Raw genomic sequence first — 23,950 nt, forward strand, 5'->3', positions numbered from 1 at the left:
GTTCTAGGATGGCCTCATCCACATGTCTAGGTTCCTACCTGGGATGACTGTGGTTTCTTCATTTGGTCACTCATCCTCAAGGAGGCCAGCTTGTGCATGTTCACCTGCTGGCACTGGATTTCCAGCAGCAAGAGAGGTCAAGCACCGTGCACATGCTTTCTCAAGGGTCTCCCAGTGTGATGTTTGTAAATGTACCATTGGCCAAAGAAAATCACATGGTTAAGTTCAGATTCAAGGTGGGTCAGGGGGAAAAACAGACTTTACCCTCTTAATGGAAAGTGACAGTGTAGTCATGTTTCATATAGGCCTGCATTTTGAATCAAATAATGTGGCCATTTTTATAAACAATCTACCACAAAAACAAACTCAGAATGGATTAAAGATGTAAGACCAGATACTTTAAAACCCTTAGAGGAAAGCATACAACACTCTACCCTGTAGGACTCTTATCCAAATTCATTGGAGAAAAAAAACTTTATAGAAAAGCAAAAGCTAAGAGAATTCAGCACCAGCAGACCAGCATTGCAACAAGCACTAAAGGAACTTCTCTAAGCAGAAATGAAAAAGCCACAAATAGAGACAGAAGAAATTACAGAGAGACTCACCAGTAAAGCCAAACATACAGTAAAGATAGGAAATCATCTGTGCACCAAAGTAGGACATAAAAACCATCAATTGTGAGGAAAGCACAAATGGAGGATATTGGAAATGCGTGTGAAATTAAAAGACCTTAAAACAATCTGGTTTATATATAGACTGCTATGTCAAAACCCCATGGTTACCACAAGCCAAAAATCTACAGTACATACACACACACAAAATAGAAAAAGAATCCAAACGCAATACTAAAGTTAGTCATTAAATCACAGGAGAAAAAAAGAAGTAAAAAGACCTGTAAAAACAAACCCAAAACGATTAAGAAAATTGTAATAGGAAAATACATATCCATAATCACCTTAAATGTAAATGGATTAAATACTCCTATCAAAAGACAAACACTGGCTGAATGGATACTAAAATAAGACCCATATATATGATGTTTATATGAAACCCACTTCAGACCCAGGGATATATATAACCTGAAAGTGAAGGGATGAAAAAGATATTCCATGTAAATGGAACTCAAAAGAAAATTGGAATAGCAACACTCATATCAGACAAAATAGACTTTATAAAGTAGAGACTGTTATAAGGGGCAAAGAAGGACACTACATAACAATCAAAGGAACAATCCAAGAAGAAGGTATAACAATTTTAAATATATACGCACCCAAATATAAGCACCTTAATACATAGGGCAAACAATAACAACCATTAAGTGAGAAATTGACAGGAACACAATAATAGTGGGGGACTTTAATATTTCACTTACACCAACGGGCTGATCTTCCAGACAGAAAAATTGATAAGGAAACACAAGCCTTAAATTACACATTAGACCAGATATTAACTAATATTTATAGAGCATTCCATCCCACTGTAACACAATGCACATTGTCCTTAAGTGCACATGGAACATTCTCCAGGATTGACCATATGCTGGGCCACAAAGTGAGTCTTGGTAAATTTAAGAATATTGAAGTTATATCAAGTATCTTTTCTGATCACAATACTATGATACTAGAAATCAACTACAAGGGAAAAAATGTGAAAAACCAAAAACACATGGAGGCTAAACAATATGTTACTAAACAACCAATAGATCACTGAAGAAGTGAAAGAACTAAAAAGATACCTAGAGATAAATGAAAATGAAAATACAATGATCCAAAACCTATGTGACATAGCAAAAGCAGTTCTAAGAGGCAAGTTCATAGCAATACAAACTTACCTCAGGAAACAAGAAAACTGACAAATAAATTAACATTACATCTAAAGCAAGTAGAGAAAGAGAAACAAAGAAAACCCGGAGTTAGCAGAAGGAAAGAAATCATAAGATCAGAGTAGAAATAAATGATAAAGAGATGAATAAAATGATAGGAGCAATCAATGAAAAATACAAGCTGTTTTTCTTTTTAAAAGATAAAAATTGGTAAACCTTTACCCAGATTCATCAAGCAAAAGGGGAGGGGGCACAATCAATAAAATTAGAAATGAAACCGTAGAAGTTACAACTAACACCAAAGAAATACAAAGGATCATAAGAGACTAACACAGGCAACTGCGTGCCAATAAATTGGACAACCTGAAAGAAATGGACAGATTCTTAGCAAGGTATGATCTCTCAGGACTGAACAAGGAAGAAATAGAAAATATCAACATACCAATAACAAAGAAAGGCAATGCCAAAGAATGGTTAAACTACTGCAAAATTGCACTCATCTCACACTCTAAAGTAATGCTCAAAATTCTCCAAGCCAGACTTCAGTAATACATGAACCGTGAACCTCCAGATGTTCAAGTTGGTTTTAGAAAAGGCAGAGGAACCAGAGATCAAATTGCCAACATCTGCTGGATCATGGAAAAAGGAAGAGAGTTCCAGAAGAACATCTATTTCTGCTTTATTGACTATGCCAAAGCCTTTGACTGTGTGGATCACAATAAACTGTGGAAAATTCTTAAAGAGATGGGAATACCAGACCACCTGACCTGCCTCTTGAGAAACCTATATGCAGATCAGGACGCAACAGTTAGAACTGGACACGGAACAACAGACTGATTCCAAATAGGAAAAGGAGTACATCAAGGCTGTATATTGTCACCCTGTTTATTTAACTTATATGCAGAGTACATCATGAGAAATGCCAGGTTGTATGAAGTGCAAGCTGGAATCAAGATTGCCAGGAGAAATACCAATAACCTCAGATATGCAGATGACACCACCCTTATGGCAGAAAGTGAAGAGGAACTCAAAAGCCTGTTGATGAAAGTGAAAGAAGAGAGTGAAAAAGTTGGCTTAAAGCTCAACATTCAGAAAACGAAGATCATGGCATCTGGTCCCATCACTTCATGGGAAATAGATGGGGAAACAGTGGAAACAGTGTCAGACTTTATTTTTTGGGGCTCCAAAATCACTGCAGATGGTGACTGCAGCCATGAAATTAAAAGATACTTACTCCTTGGAAGGAAAGTTATGAGCAACCTAGATAGCATATTCAAAAGCAGAGACATTACTTTGCCAACAAAGGTCCGTCTAGTCAAGCTATGGTTTTTCCAGTGGTCATGTATGGATGTGAGAGTTGGACTGTGAAGAAAGCTCAACGCCGAAGAATTGATGCTTTTGAACTGTGGTGTTGGAGAAGACTCTTGAGAGTCCCTTGGACTGCAAGGAGATCCAGCCAGTCCATTCTGAAGGAGATCAGTCCTGGGTGTTTTTTGGAAGTAATGATACTAAAGCTGAAACTCCAATACTCTGGCCACCTCATGTGAAGAATTGACTCATTAGAAAATACTCTGATGCTGGGAGGGATTGGGGGCAGGAGGAGAAGGGGCCGACAGAGGATGAGATGGTGGATAGCATCACCGACTCGATGGACATGAGTTTGGGTGAACTCCGGGAGTTGGTGGTGGACAGGGAGCCCTGGCGTGCTGCAGTTCATGGGGTCGCAAAGAGTCGGACACGACTGAGCGACTGAACTGAACTGAACCAATCACAAGCACTGAAACTGAAACTGTGATTAAATGCTCCTAACAGGCGAATTCTACTAAGCATTTAGAGAAGATTTACCACATGTTCTGAAACTATTCCAAAAAAAATTGGCAGAAGAATGAAAACTCACTAACTCATTCTATGAGGCCACCATCATCCTCATGCTAAAACCAAAGATACCACAAAAGAAGAAAATTACAGGCCAGTATCACTGATGAACATAGACACAAAAGTCCTCAACACAATACTACCAAACTGAATCCAACAACGCATTAAAAGGATCATACACCATTATCCAGTGGAATTTATCCCAGGGATGCAGGAATTTATCAATACCTACAAATCAATCAGTGTAATATACCACATCAACAAACTGAAAAATAAAAACCATATGATAATCTCAATAGATGCAGAAAAACTTTGGAAAAAATTCAGCACCTATTTATGATAAAAACTTTCCAGAAAATGGGCATAGAGAGAACATACTTCTACAAAATAAGGGCAATATTTGACAAACCTACAAATAACATCATAAATCAACAGTGAGAAACTGAAAACATTTCCTTTAAGGTTAGTAACAAGAAAAGGATGTCCATTCTCACCACTTTTATTCAGCATAGTTTTTGGAAGTCCTACCTATGGCAATCAGAGAAGAAAAAGAAATAAAGGGAATCCAGACTTGAAGAACCTAAACTGTCATTGTTTGTGAATGACATGATATATACATAGAAAATCCTAAAGATGCTCCCAGAAAACCACTAGAGCTCATCAATGAATCTGGTAAAGTTGCAGGTTACAAAATTGAAGACACAAATGGTTAGAAAGATATGCCACGTTCATGGATTGAAAGAATCAATATCGCTGGAACAGCTATACTACCTAAGACAATCTACAGATTCAGTGCAATCCCTATCAAATTATCAATGAAATTTTTCACAGAACTAGAACAGAAAATCTTAAAATTTTTATGGATACAAAAAGTATCTTGAATAGCTAAGCAATATTGAGAAAGAAAAATGGAGCTGGAAGGATCAGGATCCCTGACTTTGGCCTATATTAAAAAGCTACAGTCATCAAAACAGTATGGTAGTGGCACAAGGATAGAATTATAGATAAATGGGACAGGATATAAAGCCCAGAAATAAATCCATGCACCTGTGGCCAATTAATTGATGACAAAGGAGGTAAGACTATACAATGGAGAAAAGACGATTTCTTCAATAAATGAGGCTTGGAAAACTGGATGCCATCATGTTGAAAAGAAATGAAACTAGATCATTCACCTTTTGACATAGCCTCAAAGTCTTTCTTTTGAGAGCATTCAGCTGATTGAATTTTGTATTTTGTCACTTGTATGTGCTTCCCAGTGCACCAGCTGTGACTTCTAAGTTTAGTTTCCTTGATGTACAAGAACTTCAGTTCATTTGGAGAATGAGGAATCTGCAGATTTTTATAATCCTCCCACTCCTCAGTTGCAGTTTATTTTTAAAAAACCTCTTCTGTCATCATCGAGTTTTTCAAAGCATTGACTTGTTTTTTTGGAAAATGTTGTACTTTTAAAACTCTGATCATACAGATTTCATATAACATTAATTAAACTCCTTCCCAGGTGGTTCAGTGGTAAAGAATCTGCCAGCCAATGCAGAAGACACAAGTTGGATCCCTGGATTGGGAAGATTTCTTGGAGAAGGAAATGGAAACTCCAGTTCCAGTACTGGAAAAGGCAACTCCAGTATTGTTGCCTGGGAAATCCCAAGGATGGAGGAGCCTGGGGGGCTGCACTACATGGGGTTACAAAAGAGTCAGACATGACATAGCGACTAAAACAGCAACAATAATTACACTGTACATTTATAACAAGTACAGGTGTTCTAAGTCATATGGATTTAAGAACAACTGATTCTTAGCGACTGTACAGCTGATCTGGTGGGCAGCATGCAGCAGGCCAAGGCCTCAGTCAGTCACTTGCCTGTTGGGGGTTAGGAGCCTTGGCTTAGTAGAAGTTGGTTAAGAGATTTTATTATGCCTGCCTAGTGGATCTGTTGTGAGAATTAGCTGTGAAAATATACCTCACGTGCATAGAATACTACCTTAGCTCCTGTAAATGCTCATTAATATTAATTGTTGTTCTCATCATTAACTTGATCGTTCGTATTATTGTTGTTCTTGTTATCTTTATTAATCAGACCAAGCAAAGACCTTGAATTAGGATGGAAATGACATAAGAAAGATAAAAATGCCAGACCTAGTACCATCAAGTAGTATTGGAGGTGGAAAAATGAAGGTAGAAAGGAAGGATCAAACCAGGGAATTAAAAAATTTATTCAGTAGAACCTAGATAATGGAGCTGTGAAATGGGTGATGTAGGCAATAAGCCTAGAGAAGTGGGCATGTTAGTTAAGAATGATAATTTCAACATTTTTATTTGAAGCATGATTTAGAAGAATATTTCCTAAATGCTGGTTCACAGACTGGTTGCTTGTTTCTGGGAGCTTGTTAAAGATGCAGAAATTCTGATTCCTGAGTCACTAATGAGGCCCAGGAAGCTGTCTTATGAAAGGCTGCGGCTCAGGTAGATTTGGATGCACGGCCAGGTTTGGGAAGCTGTGCCGTGAACACGTAGCAGACTGGAAGCCAAGGAACTTGGGCTGTAGTCCTGGGTCCAGAGAAGACTTGCTCTGTGACATCTCTGTGACTCCCTCAGACCTCTGTTGAGGGTCCAGGGAAATGAGGTGTGTGAAGTGTTTTAGCCCTTGTAGAGCCCTCGACACGTAAAGCAGGGATTACATGTTAGGTTAGCAGCAGGTATTCTCTGTGTTTGACTTCAATCCCAGCAATCAAGGTTCCTCTCCCTACTCTGCCCCCTCTCCATTCCTGCTCAAGCAAGGGACTTGATCCACATGATCTACAATGTTCTCCAACTGTAAATACCTAAAACTGTTTTCTGTTTTGCAGACACCAAATTTCTACCTGTTCTTGTGGATTTTCATGGATATTCTTTCTGCAGTCTTCATTGTTTCCATATTTCATTTTCATTGGTAAGTATACATTTGTAATTTTGTATAATTTTTTCCCAAAATAAGATATAAATGGTTTTGTACCTTGCGAAATTTATGAAAAAAGTTACACTCTTCCCATAATCCCACGTGACAAATCCTCAGGGAGACAGGGTTTTAAAGGTTTTATCTTCCAAACCTCCTGTTTCTGCTCATACTGCCTGCAGCTCCACACACCCCTTCTACCTCCTCGATGTGAGACCATATTCTAAGGATATGGACTTTCACTAAAGCTTAATCAAAGCTTTTTTTTGTTTTTGACTATATATCCCTTGTGGATCAGTTGGGAGAGGACAAGAGTTGAAGGTTGTTCAGAACAAGTGTCCCACCTTCCACAGAATGGGACACAGCAGGGTGCTGTGTAAAGAGCAAGCTCACACTCCAGGAAGCCAGGGTTTTAGCCCTGGCTTTTCCTGTAGTTGCTCGATGACCCTGGGAAAATCATTGCCCCTTTCCAGACCATAGTCTTTTTTATCTGCCCAATCAAATGACATTTGAGAATTCTTGAAGGGAAAAATGCATCAAGATCGTTAAGGTTCAGGATGGGAGAGAGAACATCTGGTCGAAGAATTTTAGCTAGAAGAAAGCATGGTCTTTTAGATCTCATCATGCCCATTGTTTCCTCATTTGAGTTATCCTTTAAAGGAGGAAACTTTATACCCTCTGCCCAAGGTACCATTTGACTGGTAATGTTCTTTTCTGGCCACTACCTGTGTTATTGTTGCTTTGGAAGAGGTCTGCGAGGCTCATGGACACTCTGCTTCCTTCTAGGTGGAGAGAGAGCCAGAGTGAAAAACTTCGCCAGGGTATCACCAGTTACACAGGTGAAGTCAGAGGCCTAGCCCCCTCTCATCTCTTCATTCCTTCCCATTGCCTCCATGAGGCAGGGCTTGCCTTTAATATTTCTGACAAGAGTTGAAGGAGTCTAAAGTTAGAGGGTGGGAACCACTGAGAAGCTGGGCAAAAAACAGGATGTGCACAGACTCTGTTAGGCCCTTGAGATCACAATACATTGTGGACTTTATCCTCTAAGCAGTGAGACTCCTTGGAAGATTTTGAACGTGGTTGTATATTTGCTTGCTTTGTCATATATTCATTCATCACACAGTTATAGAATACCGACTTTGTGCCAGGCAATGTGAGACTGAAGTACCTGAAAGCTTTGTATATGGAGGGTGTCTCGAGAACAGAGGATCTGAGGAACAGAGGCTCTCTGTCCACAGAGAGCAGTGAGGAAGCAGGAAAAGGTATAGCAGCAGTTGACATCTTTGGTTCAGCCATCTAGTTCCAGGACAGAGAAGCTGACATGCTTCTCAGGGCTGAATGTGCTTTATGTGGCTTCAGTTGTGATGTATGTTGGAAGGTGGAAGGAGAAAATTGCCAAGATCCTGGAATTCTGGACTAGAGTCTGCTGCTGCTGCTGCTAAGTCACTTCAGTCATGTCCGACTCTATGTGACCCCAGAGACGGCAGCCCCCCAGGCTCCCCCATCCCTGGGATTCTCCAGGCAAGAACACTGGAGTGGGTTGCCATTTCCTGCTCCAATGCATGAAAGTGAAAAGTGAAAGTGAAGTCGCTCAGTCGTGTCTGACTCTTAGCGACCCCATGGACTGCAGCCTACCAGGCTCCCCTGTCCCTGAGATTTTCCAGGCAAGAGTATTGGAGTGGGATGCCATTGCCTTCTCCGGGACTAGAGTCTAGACTCTGCATATAAACATGAGGAAATGGCAAGTGAGTTTCAGACAAGGGAGCAGTATGCTTAGTCACTTGTGTAAAGGGATAGAATAGCAAAATAACTTATTAATCAGCAGAATAACTCAGGACTGAGTAAGTGGGATAGGTCCAGTAAGGGAAGGGAAGCTAGTTTATATTTCAGGAGGTTGTGAGGATAATCACACAGTGAGTTACTGGCTTGGGAAGCCAGTGCAATGTTAAAGGGAAAACCAGTGAGGAGGCAGAGGACTGTGCAGTGCATGATGCAGTTTCCTCCCATTGCTCTTGGAGTCTTTAAGTAAAGTTGATACAGTCAAAAATGATTGATTAATTTCTTGTGAACAGTTGTGAAGATGATGAGATGCTTTGTATCAGCTATCAGTCTTCAACACATACATAACTTAGACTTTCAGGAATGTATCCACAGTTCAGTTCAGTCACTCAGTCCTGTCCGACTCTTTGTGACCCCATGAACTGCAGCACGCCAGGCCTCCCTGTCCATCACCAACTCCCAGAGTCCACCCAAACTCATGTCCATCTAGTCGGTGATTCCATCCAGCTATCTCATCCTTTGTAGTCCCCTTCTCCTCCTGCCCTCAATCTTTCCCAGCATCAGGGACTATAAAAAATAAGAAATTTGAAGAGTAATGGTCTTTTGTATAGTAAAACTGAAGGCTTAAATCAAGCCACCCAAATTTATTAAGATATAGAGTAATCTCCAGTGACTCTGAGTTTTATGGATTTTAAGAAGGTCACTCTGTAGGCTGTTAAGGAGACTGAAGGCTGTGTTCCAGCTGCCTTATGATATTCAGAAGTTATATCAGTAAAGTAGGGCTTCCAAAACAAAATACCATAGACTGAGTGCCTTAAACAACAGAAGTTGATTTTTCTCACATTTCTGGAGGCTGGAGGTGCAGGATCAATGTGTCAGCAGGTTTGGTTTTTCTGAGGCCTCTCTAATTGACTTGCTGGTAGACTCTTTGTTGCTGTATCACCACACAGCCCTTCCTCTGTGCACACACAAACCCCCAATGTCCTCTGTGTCTCCAAGTTTTCTCTCTGATCAGACTGGATCAGGACTCACCATAATGGCCTCATTTTAATCATGACTTTAAAGGCTTTATCTCCTAAATTAGTCCTATATTGAAGTTCTGTGGTTAGCGCTTCAACATATGAGTTTGTGTGGTACACAGTTCAGCCCATAATAGTAATCTAATCAAGAAATAAAGAGAATATGGAATTGGTGTGGAAAGCATGGATGAGATAGAAGTTCTGAAGGAAAGTTCAAAGAACCATTTAAATTTGAATGAAGAAAGGTGGGTATCATGCCTTAGAAAATAAATTAACTTGACAACTACTTCCCACCATATTTAAATGAGAATAAGAAAATAAGGTGAGTAGATAATAAACTAAGAATCTTTCATGTTTTTAATTTTTAGTTGCTTATTTACAGAAACCAGTTTTGCCTAATCTAAATAAATATATAGAAAGACCATTTGAGTACCTAAAAGAGACAACTGAAAGGCAAAGGATGAAGTTTAGTATCAGGGAATGAACAAGGATGACTGGAAAGAAGCCAAAACCACAACCTAGAGCCATCAGTTCAGTTCAATTACTCAGTTGTGTCCGACACTTTGTGACCCCATGGACTGAAGCACACCAAGCTTCCCTGTCCATCACCAACTCCCAAAGCTTGCTCAAACTCAGGTCCATTGAGTCGGTGATGCCATCCAACCATCTCATCCTCTGTAATCCCCTTCTCCTCCTGCCTTCAATCTTTCCCAGCATCAAGGTCTTTTCCAAGAGTCAGTTCTTCACATCAGGTAGCCAGTGTATAGAAGTTTCAGCTTTAGCATCAGTCCTTCCAAAGACAGCCTGGAGCCATGCAGGGTGGGAAGACCAGGCCTTGCATACTAAGCTTAGTGTCACATTTTGCACCATGACTACCTTTTAGATCAACATGTGCTGCTGCACCTGCTGCTGCTACCTTTAATATATATGCGCGCACACACACACACACGCACATCTTTAGGATATATTTTTCAGCCCTTCAAAGAAGTTGATCCTTTATCTTTTGTCTCATATAGTTTCTTACAAAAAGTCATTCAAAAAAGAAATCTTCCATTATTTTAATCATTGTTCCTCTACTTATAATATTTTATCTTGTCTCATACAGTTTCTTATGAAAAGTCATCCAAAAAAGAAATCTTCCTTTATTTTAATCATTGTTCCTTTGCTTGTAATATGTCCTTTTTAAGGCTGTTTCTTTTATTATTTTTTTCAGTAATTTGATTATGATTTACCTCAGTGTATATTAGTGTGTCTATCTGCTTAGGGTTTGCTGAACATCTTAAATCAGTAACAGTATAAATTTTCAGCCTGTATTTTTCAGATATCTTTCTGCTATTACCTTCTTTTTGGGTTTCCAATTACATAGATATTAGATGGTGTCATATTGTCTCATAAGTTACCAAGACTGTTTATTTTTATTTTTAGCCTATTAATTTCTATGCTTTATCTTGGGTATATTCTATCAAAGTTTGGGTTGTTTTTGATCACTGGGTAACAAATTACCACAAATCTATCAGTGTAAAGCAACACAAATTTATCATCTCCCAGTTTGTGGGCCAGGGGTCCAGGCATGGGTTTTCTAGGTCTACTGCATATCTCACCAGGCTCTCATGAAGATCTTGGCTTGGGCTGCAGTCTCATCTGAGACTTAAGAGTCCTCTTCCAAGCTCATTGATTGTTGGCAGAATTTAGTTCCTTACAGTTGCAAGAACTGAAGTCAGTCGTGTTTTCTTAATCACTCTTGACTGAGCTTTTCTCTGAGATCTAGATATTCCATTCAGGTCTTAGTCATAAGGCTTTCTTACATCATAGCATCTTCTTCACACCCAGTATGAGAATATCTCTTGTAGCAGATGTATTCAGGAGAAAGAGAACAAAGGTAAAAAATAATACACAAAATAAATAGAAAACAAATTGAAATATGGTAGTCATAAATTCAACCATTTTATTAAGTTCAGTTAACATAAATGTACAAAATACTCAAAGTAGTAGTGGAGATTGTAATATTGGATAGAATTAAGCAAGACCCAACCATATGCAATTCATAAAAGAAATGCTTCAAATATAAAAACACAGATTAATAGTGAAAGGACAGAAAATTAAAATAAAATCAGAAGGGAGAAAAATGAAAAAAGATAGGATGGAAAATAATATGCCATACAAAAAGCAAGTATGAAAATAATATCTGAAAGATAAACTTTAAAACATGGAGCCTTACTTGAAATGAAGATTTCTTAAGAAAGAAAAGGTCAGTGTATCAAGAAGGCCCTATAATTATATAGTTAGTAACAGAGCTTCAAAACACATTAAACAAAAATAGAAAGAAATAGAAAAATCATAGTTAAAGATTTTGACATTCCTCTCTTAGTACCTGAAAGAACAACTAAATTCATCAAAAAGTAAAATCAGAAAGGATATAGAAGTCTGAACACTTCCAGCTAACCTGACCTAGTTGACAGAAAATATTATATTCAACAACTGCAGAATGTACAATATTTTGAAATGTAAATGGCGTAGTTGCAAAATAGACCATATGGCAAGCCATAAAGCAGATCTGGAAGATGGAGCTGATTTGCCCAACACACAGATGCAAACATACTGAATTAATTAAAATGAGACAGAGGAATATGTTCCAAACAAAAGAACAAGACAAAACCCCAGAAAAATAACTAAATGAAACAGAGATGAGCAATCTACCTGATAGAGTTAAAAATAATGGTCATAAACATATGCTTATTGAACTTTGGAGAAAAATGGATGGACATAGTGCAAACTTCAACATAAAATACAAGAAAATACCAAACAGAAGTAATAACTGAACCAAAAAATACATTAGAAGGGCTCAGCAGCAGAACAAATGAGGAAGTAGAACGAATCAGTGAGCTGGAAGACAAAACAATGGAACTCACCCAGACAGAGCAGCAAAATGAAAAAAGAACTTTAAAAAGGAAAGATACATTATGGGACTGTTAGGACAGCATCCAGTGTGATAACATTCACATTATAGTGCCCTCAGAAGGAAAAGAGAAAGAGAAAATGCCCCCAAAATTAACTGAAGAAACAGTGGCTGAAAATGTCCTTAATGTGGGGAAGGAAAAAGACATCCAGATCCAGAAAACCACAGAGTTCCAAATAAGATGATCTCAAAAAGACACATACCAAGACACATTAAAGTTAAAATGGTAAATTTAAGGATAAAGAGAGAATCCTAAAAGGAGAACACAAAAACCAATTTGTAATCAAGGGAAACAACATAAGGTCATCAGATTTTTTAGCAGAAAATTTACAAGCCAGATAGGAAAGGTGTGATATATTAAAAGTGTTGAAAGGAAAAAACTTCCAAACAAGAACTCTCTACCCAGCAAGGTTACCATTCAGAATTGAAGGAGATATCAAGAGTTTCCCAGATAAGCAAAAGCTAGAAGAGTTCATCACTACTAGACCAGTTCTACAAGAAATTATAAGGGAATTCTTTAAGTTGGAAGCATACAAAAGTAAAAATATCACTGGAATATGTTTATGTATAATAAAGGTAGTGGAGGAAATTGATGTATTTCTAAACTTTTTATTGATCAAGAGATTAATCACAAGGGAAATTGGAAGCTATTTTAAAGTGTAATGCATATACACAAGCAAAAGTTGTGTGGTACAACTTAAGCCATAACTTAGACGGAAATTAGTAACTTTAACTTTTAGAAGGAAGCCTGGCTTAATAGTGATTAAGAGTCTACTGTAGCAATCTAAAAAATGGAGTTATTTTCACCAAGTAAAAGAAATGAAATGGTAAAGATAGCAGAAACAGTAAAATAGAAATGATACAAACTATAGAGAATATTCAAAAAGTGAAAAGTTAGTTCTTCGAAAAGATTAATAAAATTGATAAACGCTTAGTAAGGGGAAAAAGGAAGAGACAGACTGATTGCCAGTATAGTGAATGATTAATGAGAGATTATCTCTCCAGATCCTAGACATAAAAAGGAAAATCATAGAACATTTTTAAGCCATTAAATTTAAATGAGGTAAACAAATTCCTTCAAATGATTCAATTTTCCAGAACTGAAAAAAGAAATAGAAATTTTATAACCTATCAGAATCTTTCAGAATCAAATCCATGTATCAAAAACCTCACAACAAAGGAAAGTCCAGGCCTGATAAGCTTCACTGGTTAAGTGAATATTTAAGAAATAATACCAATTTTATACCGACTCACTAAAAAAACAAGTGCATTTCTTAGCTGACTTTTTATGGTCAGAAATAATCTCATGTAAAAAATATCTGACAAAGACAGTGCAACATCTAAATGTATAGATCAATTCATTCACCAAATTAGCCATAAAACAATATATTAGCAGATTGAATCCATCAGTATAAAAAAAGGATAAAACATCTGGAGCAAGTGAGATTTATTGCAGTGGTACAAGTTGGATATGTAATTTGCAGGTTAATCAATCTATCATCTAATCAGAATAGACTAGAAATAAAGTATATTTGACAAAAATCCACATCTATTTATGATCAAGATCTGAGTAGCCTAGTTATCAAATGAAATGTCCTCAATCTGATGAAAGATACTTAAAAATAAAACCTCAGCCAGTATGATTGTTAATGGTGAAGCAGGATTTTCTATATAAGATTAGTAATAAGGCGAGGCTGTCTGCTCTCACTGCTTTTACTTGGCATTGTACTGAAGATCCTAGCTAGTTTCAGTTAGTTCAGTCACTCAGTCGTGTCTGACTATTTGTGACCCCATTGACTGCAGCACACCAGGCTTCCCTGTCCATCACAACTCCTGGAGCTTGCTCAAACTCACGTCCATTTAGTAAGATAGCCAGTTTAGTATATATAAATTATATACTAAATATATATATAAAGATAAATAACAGGCATAAATGAAGAAATAAAACTCCTAATTTGCATATATGATTATATACAGTAAAAAATTAGAAAGAGTCAAATGACAAACCTACTACAACTGGTGACTTAAGCAATAGCTCAGGAATGTTGTTGTTCAGGCTCTAAGTCATGTCTGACTCTTTGCAACCCCGTGGATTACAGCATGCCAGGCTTCCCTGTCCTTCACTATCTCCCAAAGTTTGCTCAAACTCACGTCCATTGAGTCAGTGATGCCATTCAGCCCTCTCATCCTCTTTCATCCCTTTTCCTCTTGCCCTCAGTCTTTCCCAGCATCAGGGTCTTTTCCAATGTGTTGGCTCTTCACATCAGGTAGCCACAATTTTGGAGCTTCAGCTTCAGCATCAGTCCTTCCAATGAATCAGTTCAGTTCAGTTCAGTCTCTCAGTCATATCTGACTCTTTGCAACCCCATGGACTGCAGCACGCCAGGCTTCCCTGTCCATCACCAACTCCTGGAGCTTGCTCAAACTTATGTCCATCGAGTCAGTGATGCCATCTAACCATCTCATCCTCTGTCATCCCCTTCTCCTCCTGCCTTGAATCTTTCCCAGCATCAGGATCTTTTCCAATGAGTCAGTTCTTTGCATCAAGTAGCCAAAGTATTGGAGCTTCAGCTTCACCATCAGTCCTTCCAATGAGTATTCAGGACTGATTTCTTTTAGTATTGACTAGTTTGATCTCCTTGCAGTCCAAGGGACTCTCAATAGTCTTCTCTAGTATCACAGTTCAAAAGCATCAGTTCTTCAGCACTCAGCTTTTACAGTCCAACTCTCACATCCATATATGACTACTGGAAAAACCATGAATATTCAGAATTAATTTTCATCAGGATTGAATTTGGTTTGATCTTGCTGCCCAAAGGATTCTCTATAGAACCTTCTCCAGGACCACAACTTGAAAGCATCAGATCTTTGGCACTCAGCCTTCTTTATGGTCCCACTCTCATATCCATACATGACTACTGGAAAAACCAAGCTTTTTTTTTTTTTTATCTTTGTCAACAAAGTTATGTCCTGCTTTTTAATATGCTGTCTAGGTTTTTTCCCAACGTAGCAAGCATCTTTTAATTTCATGGCTGCAGTCACTGTCCGCAGTGATTTTTGAGCCCAAGAAAATAAAATCTGTCACTGTATCCACTTTTTCCCCACGTGTTTGCCTTGAAGTGATGGGACCAGATGCCATCAGTTTTTTAAATGTTGATACAAGGTCAATATAGAAAAATCAACTGTATGTTTATATATCATCAGTGACTACTTTAAAAATTGAAATAGCATCATCTACAACAGCATAAAAACATAAATAGGAATTTTAGGAAAATATTGTAAGCCCTTGCAAAGAAGATAGATGATTGGTCACTGAAAACTACAAAAGTCTAGTGAGAAAAAGAAGACCCAGATAAATGGAGCAACATAACACATTCACGAATATGAAAACCTAATATCATAGATATTGGATGTCATGGAATTGAAGTACAAATTCAATTCAGGTGCATTAAAAATCCCCTTCAGCCTGTGAAGCTAAAATTAAGCTCCTGTGTGCAACTGTTTTTTCAAGAGTGAAATTACACACTGGGGGAAAAATAACTGGATTTTCTTCTTCGGATTCTCACTGTCTTCTAGATTTCATGTCCACAGTTCCTCCTTATATTGTAAATTCTTAGATAATTTTAAGATATTTTCTTCATTTTATACATGATCCAGTTTTTAATTTGTCTTTGATGAGAGTCCATTTCCTAGCTGCATTATGAAAAAAAGTCTCCATCATCTATTTTTTCTATCAGTTGGTTAGAAAAAAAACTGAAACTATTTTCTGAGCAATTACTGTGTGATAGACACTCCTGAGCACTATACATGGGGTGGCAAGCAAGGCAAAGTCTCTATTCGTAAAAAGCTCCCATTCTAATAGAGGATGTATTCAGTTTTTTGTTTACACTGCTTCAGAATCAGTGGTTGGGAAATACATGAACCTTAAACAAATGTTGATTTCACCCTTCTGAGGTGAGTTAGAGCCTCACCCAATAGACTCTTAAACTTAAGCACCTTGTTGTACAGATGTAGCGAAGTCTGCCCAAAGGCTGGGTAGGGAGAAAACTAAGGGGCAAGATTCTAAAGTGGTAAGTGAGGAGCTGACATTTTAAAGATGACTAGGATTTTACCACATTACTAGCAAAGATTGGAGAATCGACTTTGGAGGAATCTATGTTGTTTTCTTTTCTATCCCACAGAAGCTTTAAGTGCAAGCCTCCAAAATGAAGTAGTAGAAATTATGGATATCCCTGCACCTTTTCCAGAGAGGGAAAGGGAACCTCCAAGTTCTAAAGCTGTTGTACAAGAGGTTGTCAATGAAACCACTATACCAACCGTGCATCCCACAGATGACGTTGGACAACCAGTGCCCACTGAGCCAGCCTTTGAACCCATCCAAGAACCCACTTCGGAAGCCAACAGAGAGGCCACCCTCCAAACTGTATTGCCTACCTTGGAGGCAAATGAACCAATGGTTCCCTCTGTGGAGAAGCCTCCTCCTGAAACATAACCTGAAAAGCCCCCCACTATTGACTCCCCTCAATAATCCTCTTTTATGATGGTTTCCACCACACCCAGCATATCCTTCTCCCCCTTTTGGGCTGTCTTCAAAGAATAATTAGCCACAACTTGCCTCCTTCTCCTTTTTCTCCCTCTCTGTGCCCAGGGTGACCTGATGGTAGAGAGATCAGGAAAGAGGTGCGGAAGAGCCAGGGAGGCTCTCAGGAAAACCACTCTGGTCTCGCCTTTCCTCTCCAGGGGATGAGCAGAGGAGAAAGAGTGTGGTCCTGGAGTTTGAGTTGGTTGTTTTGTGGGTGTCAAATGATCTGTCTCATCCTAACCCTTCATGATATTCCTACAGCTAAAGGAGTGGCTGTGGTGAACATCAGCCTATAAATAAAGGCAGCCTCTGAGGAGCTAAGAAGGAAATAGATACAATCTTTGGGGCCCTCTGTGGTCACTCAGGCTGACAAAGTCAAGGGAGGAGTGCCAGAGTGATGCCGTGCAGAGTCAGAGAAGGAGAGGTGGCATGGATATGAGCAGGGGCAAAGATCTCACCCCACTCACACATCCTGTTGTACAGTGTGCATGGGGTGCTTCCTCATAGCTTGTCGCTGGCTGATTCTCCAGTGGGGTGATGGGCATATTCCCATGCCCACCCAGTGGCTTTTGACCTTGAAGGGAAACTCGACCTGAGAACCCTGCATTAGAAGCAGGAAGTTGTGTTCCACTGTGTGACCATCATCTACTCACCCTCCTTGTCCAGGGCTCATGTTCCCGTGTATATGGTAATGGGCAGGGGCAGACACCACAGCACCTTCCCTGGGCTGACTGTGGAGTCCTGTAAACAATGATGAGGCAGGGCTGCCTCAGATGGCCGCATTGTCATCCCAGAAAGCAGGGCTGTGTGGTTTGGGGACTTTATTTCAGCAACACCCCCTCCCCTCCCACACAGGTATCTGGAGACCAGGAATAGCACTCCCTGTGGAGTGGTTTGTCACCTACATGCAGGTGACCCCAGATGCTTGTGCATTTGAGGACAAGTGAGCTAGGCTGGCTGTGCTGAAGTATCAGGGGCCTTGAGGACAGATCCCTAGCATGCCAGAGGCAAGAGGATTCTCCCCTGTCATCTCTCCAGGCACTCAGCCTAGTCAAAGCCCAGAGGGATGCCCCACCCCCATATCACACCTTCCCTGTCTGAAGACCCCATCCGAGAACTGCCCAGAACTGAAGTTGTTCAGTCATGTGCAACTCTTTGCAATCCCATGGACTGTAGCTTACCAGACTCCTCCATCCATGCAATGTTCTAGGCAAGAGTACTGGAGTGGGTTGCCATTTCCTTCTCCAGTTCAGTCACTCAGTCGTGTCCGACTCTTTGTGACCCCATGAACCGCAGCACGCCAGGCCTCCCTGTCCATCACCAACTCCTGGAGTCCACCCAAACCCATGTCCATTGAGTCTGTGATGCCATCCAACCATCTCATCCTCTGTCGTCCCCTTCTCCTGCCCTCAATTTTTCCCAGCATCAGGGTCTTTTCCAATGAGTCAGCTCTTCCCATCAGGTGGCCAAAGTATTGGAGTTACAGCTTCAACATCAGTCCTTCCAATGAACACCCAGGACTGATCTCCTTTAGGATGGACTGATCTCCTTTAGGATGGACTGGTTGGATCTCCTTGCAGTCCAAGGGACTGTCAAGAGTGTTCTCCAACACCACAGTTCAAAAGCATCAGTTCTTAAGTGCTCAGCTTTCTTTATAGTCCAACTTTCACACCCATACATGACCACTGGAAAGACCATAGCCCTGACTAGACAGGCCTTTGTTGACAAAGTAATGTCTCTGCTTTTTAATATGCTGTCTAGGTTGGTCATAACTTTCCTTCCAAGGAGCAAGCGTCTTTTACTTTCGTGGCTGCAATCACCATCTGCAGTGATTTTTGGAGCCGAGAAAAAATCAGCCACTGTTCCACTGTTTCCCCATCTATTTCCCATGAAGTGATGGGACCGGATGCCATGATCTTCGTTTTCTGAATGTTGAGCTTTAAGCCAACTTTTTCACTCTCCTCTTTCACTTTCATCAAGAGGCTCTTTAGTTCTTCTTCACTTTCTGCCATAAAGGTAGTGTCATCTGCATATCTGAGGTTATTGATATCCTCATATCCTGGAAATCTTGATTCCAGCTTGTGCTTCCTCCAGCCTAGCATTTCTCATGATGTACTCTGCATATAAGTTAAATAAGCAGGGTAACAATATACAGCCTTGACGTACTCCTTTTCCTATTTGGAACCAGTCTGTTGTTCCATGTCCAGTTCTAACTGTTGCTTCCCGACCTGCATATAGGTTTCTCAAGTGGCAGGTCAGGTGGTCTGGTCTGCCCATCTCTTTCAGAATTTTCCACAGTTTATTGTGATCCACACAGTCAAAGGCTTTGGCATAGTCAATAAAGCAGAAATAGATGTTTTTCTGGAATTCTCTTGCTTTTTCGATGATCCAGCAGATGTTGGCAATTTGATCTCTGGTTCCTCTGCCTTTTCTAAAACCAGCTTGAACATCTGGAAATTCATGGTTCACATATTGCTGAAGCCTGGCTTGGAGAATTTTGAGCATTACTTTACTAGAGTGTGAGATGAGTCCAATTGTGCAGTAGTTTAGGGATCTTCGAAACTTGCTTGTTCGATCCTGGTCACAAAGTAATATTTTACAGGCACCCACTGGACATAAGGATTTAATCCAAGGCAGCCTGGTTCCTGGGGTTCTTGGTGGCTTTTTGATTGACCAAAGAGACATTTCTGGAAGGATGTAAGGGCCATTCTGGATCTACTGGCCCTACAGGTAAGGCACAGAAGCTGGTTCCCCCTCTGGATCTCCAGCCAACCATACGTAGGTCTCCACCTCCCAGGCTGACATCCAGCATTGCCCTGCCCATCCTGCCCTGGTCCCAACCCATCCCTTTAAGCACCTTTCAAGCACATTGTGGGCTTAGGCACCCCTATCTCAAATCCCAGACTAGCTTGATCCTGTATCCACAGACCATGGATAGAGTTATACGAGCCACTCCCCCATAGGGCCTTGTCCTGGTGCCACACACTGCTCCCTCTCCTTTCCCCCTCAAAAGAGACCTGGGGCCAGAAGATAAAGCACATGGTATATGCCTGAGGTCATCAGGGGAGATCTGAACAGGGGTCATCACTCACACTGTAATATATAAAAGCAGTCTGTCTCCCTACCCTAGCCGAGGCTCCAGGACTTTGGTCAATTAAGCCAGTCCCTTAGGTTTCAGGATAATCTTGGTTTGAGTGTTCCCAGCATGGAGAACTAGGTTGTCCTCTTGGTTACATTTCCAGGCCATGTACACAAAGTGAAAGGAGGTCACATGGTAGGACTAGACTGAGTTACAAATGACATCTGAGGAGCACAGGCTCTTACAGTGGTGAGGTCACAGCAAGCCAGGAGTAGAACCAACCAGGTGCTTCAGGGTGAATGGAGGGAGTTCTGCCTCCTGGCAAGGCCACCTCACTGGAAGAAGGATCAGAGGCCACAGTGATACTGTCATGGTGGCCAGCCAGCCCAGCCTCCTGGGCTACCTGCCTGGGTAGTTAAAGTCTTCCTCGCTGATGGTCCTGAGCCAGCTGCTGCCTAGAGAGCAGGCACGGGGCCAGAGCCACCTTCCCACTGTTCCCTCGCCACTCCTGGGGCCTCACTGTTTGTTCATGGCTGTGAGCATCTGGCTAATATAGGGAGTTGGGAGGTCATCCATCTTGTAGCCCTGAAAACAACAGCAAGAAGATAAACAGAGCACTGAGAGGGACACGGCCGTCCACTCAGACCCAGAACACAGACAGCTCCCAGGAAACTGCAGTGGACAGAAGCCTGGACAAAGACAAATCCTGCCCCCCACCCCCCGGGCTCAGCCTCCCCAGCCAGATGGCTGAAGGTATGGATTCATCCGTCCAGACATCTAGGGTTCTAAGTTATCATGACCCCACTTCAAGGTGCTAGTTTGTGGGTCCCTCAAATTCTGGATGCCTATCTCCAGGAGTGATCGTAAAGGCTGTACCTGTTGAGCTCAGTTCAGGAGACCTCATTGCTAAAGTCTCTGCTGTTGACCTCAGTGGCCAGGAAGGTTGGCCCATGTAGCCAAGGGGAAGATGGTAGTCATTTTCCCTTCACCAACAGCCCCAGTTGTGCCCTCCTGTGTCAATGGTAGGACCCTGCCTCCTGGCCCTCTTTGTAGGAGTTGCTCAGGCTCTCACATATGAGCATCTGTTACCCCAGCACAGCCTGCTACCCTGACCAGTGTTGGCAGTGAGCAATCTGGAAGGAAGAAGTGGATGGTAGTGTCTGATGATGTTTAAAGACCAAGAACTAAAGAGTTAATTTGATTTAGTAGCAAGGGCTTTGTTAGTAACTCAGAGAGTGGTTTGGATGGAGAGATGAGAGGCAAGGAATAAGACAAAGCAAATATGGACAGCCTCTCAAGATGTGTGGCCAGGAGGGTGGATGATGTGAGGATGATTGTGCCTGCAAGGTCTTTCAGGATTTGAGTCTGAGGTCCTTTGTTAGAAATACAGACAGAGAATTCCACTCCACTTTCTCTTCCCTGTCACTGCTCACCTTGATTTTGGGATTGATGAATTGATACACTTGTTAATGACAATTAAGAGCATCTCAGGGTAGAGGAGATTAAGATGGCAGAGTGGGAGAATGCTCATGAAAACAAAGTTACAAATATGTATGGAGCAGCAATTCTCTCCAAGTTCACCGGAGGACAAGCCAAACACTTGTTCTACAGCTAAGTCTATAAAGAAAGATACAATCAGGAATGAATGAGAAGCGACCAGGTCAAGAGCCACCCCTTTAGCAGGAGACACAGAAGAGGAGTGCAGTAGCATAGGCTCAGGGGTCCTCCCTGGGGAACAAGGGGGTCAAGCCATGAAATAGGCACCTCAGCCCTGGGCTCAGACAGAGATGCTGAGTCTCCTTAGCTGTTTTGAAAAGCAGTGGGTCTTACACAGAGTTATAACAAACTGAGACTCTGCTCTTGAAGACTGCATGCACAGTCTTGCTTACTCCTGGTTATAGCATGGTGCCAGTGGATGGAACCTCTGGGACTCTGGTTGGCTTGATAGGACTGCTCCAGAGCTCACCCCAGCTCGCACCAGGCTCCTGCTTCTGGCTCTCTTGCTCCACATTAAGTTGGAGGCTGTCACTGCCTGTGGAACAATACACATTTAGAGGGGACAGAGGGACCCTGTCCTGCCTCTGATCAGGGCAGAAACAGCCATTATCACCTCATGCATCCCTGCCCACACTCTCAGAAATGAGCGTGGCTAGCTCCAGGGTGGAGGCCATCATAACTGAGCAAGCATCTCTATGTATACTGGAAGGGGCCAGGACCAGCTCAGCTAGCCAACTCCTCTGGCCCTGAATCAACTTCTAACCAACTTCTAACCAAGCAAGTTGTACACCAGGCAAATGGTGAGTGAAACTAGCACAGTAGTGCAGTCCTAGGCCCCGGACATGTACCAGACCAATGCCTGGACCTCTGCAATCTCTGGAGAAACCAGGCTCCCTCAGGGCTCCTGTTGTAGCCACGCCTGATAGGGTGATGATGGTCACTCAGCATACGAGCAGGCCAAGGTTGCAACTGGCTCTGGATCTAGCCCCTCCAGCTCCAGCCCTATCTCCAACCAAGGTGGTGGCTGCCAAGCATACCTGGGGGAAGACACAGCCCATGCTTACTTCAGATCCAGCTCTTCCACTGACGCTACTGGGTACACACAGACTACATGGGACACTCCGACACAAGGACATGGCTTCAAGACTTGGATGGGTAACTCTTTCACCTAATTTCACAGACACAAAGTTTAGGAATATGTTTCAAATTAAAGGACAACAAAAAACTGGACAAATTATTGAACAGAATACCCCTTAAAGAGTTAAGAGTGATAATGCTAATGGAACTAGGAAAAAAATAGATGAACACAGTAAGAATTTTAACAAAGAACCAGAAAATTTAAAAAAGAACTAGTAAGAGCTGAAAAATACAATAGCAAAAAATACAATAGAAGGAATTAACTGTAGATTAAGTGATACTGAAGAACACAAGCAATCTAGAAGATAGTAATGAAAATTACCTAATCAGAAGAGTAAAAACAAAAACATTTTTTAAAATGACAGTAGTTTTAAGGGACTTGTGAGATATCAAGCAAACTAATATTCAGAGAGTTCTGATTGAGATGGCAGAGGAGTGGGACATGTAGCTCACGTTGTCATAAGTAGATCACAAATATGATTCTCACAGAACATCTGTGGGGTGCTGGCAGAAGACCTGAGACTTCCCAACAGGCAAGTCTGGGTAGGGCCAAAGAAAAATGAGAGAAAGGAATTGGGATGGGACCTGGGCCCCTGGGAGGGAATTGTGAAAAAGGAAAACTTCTTGCACCCTGGGAAGTCCCCTCAGTGGCAGAGACACCAGCCAGGACAAGTTGAGGAGCTTTGGCGTCTCAGAGGAGAACGCAGCAAGTGGATTACAGAGGGCAGAGCGGAGGGAGAGCTGCACAGATGGGCAGGGCTACTGTCTGGGACTCCAAATCCTGAGATGCTCCCCCACGGGGGTAGATGGGGGCTGACTGCTGAGGCTCAGACTCCAGAGGTCAGACCTGGGGGCAGAGCTGGGGTTGGCTGCAGGGAAACAGCCCAAGGGAGCTAGGGTGTGATGCACCATAAACAAGGACGTATAGGAAGAAGCCTGGGCCCACCAGGGAGGCAAGCCAGCATTGCTGGGAGGTGCATGAGGAGAGGGGTGGAGCCACACTAGGACCTTTTCTCCAGACCTGTACTCTCAGCCCACAGGGCACCGCCCAAATGAGCCCTAGGGATGGGCATGAGTTGCCACTGCCACCTCAGACTGCAGAGGTGGGTGCACACTACCACTGCTCCTGAGGGCCCCACAACTGTGCCAACCCCTGTCACCACCTCCCCAGGAGGGCACATAGGCTGAATAACTGTATATTCTTTCAAGGGGATAATGACCAGCACACACTAAGGAAAGAGAAGGCAAGCATCTGAACCAAAACAGTCTCT

General features: G+C 41.5%; 1 protein-coding gene across 1 annotated transcript in view; it reads left to right on the forward strand.

Moving 5' to 3' along the window:
- Positions 1-16,876, forward strand: part of LOC102406725 (glycerophosphodiester phosphodiesterase domain-containing protein 4) — a 57,764-nt gene extending 40,888 nt beyond the window's left edge. Inside the window, exons 6-8 of the mRNA XM_044943958.1 lie at positions 6,545-6,627; positions 7,417-7,481; positions 16,566-16,876. Coding sequence (XP_044799893.1) covers positions 6,545-6,627; positions 7,417-7,481; positions 16,566-16,876 — 459 coding nt within the window. The remainder of the gene's footprint in view (positions 1-6,544; positions 6,628-7,416; positions 7,482-16,565) is intronic.
- The last annotated feature ends 7,074 nt before the right edge of the window (positions 16,877-23,950 follow it).

This window comes from Bubalus bubalis, chromosome 5 (assembly GCF_019923935.1).
Source record: "Bubalus bubalis isolate 160015118507 breed Murrah chromosome 5, NDDB_SH_1, whole genome shotgun sequence".
Classification (NCBI taxonomy): domain Eukaryota; kingdom Metazoa; phylum Chordata; class Mammalia; order Artiodactyla; family Bovidae; genus Bubalus; species Bubalus bubalis.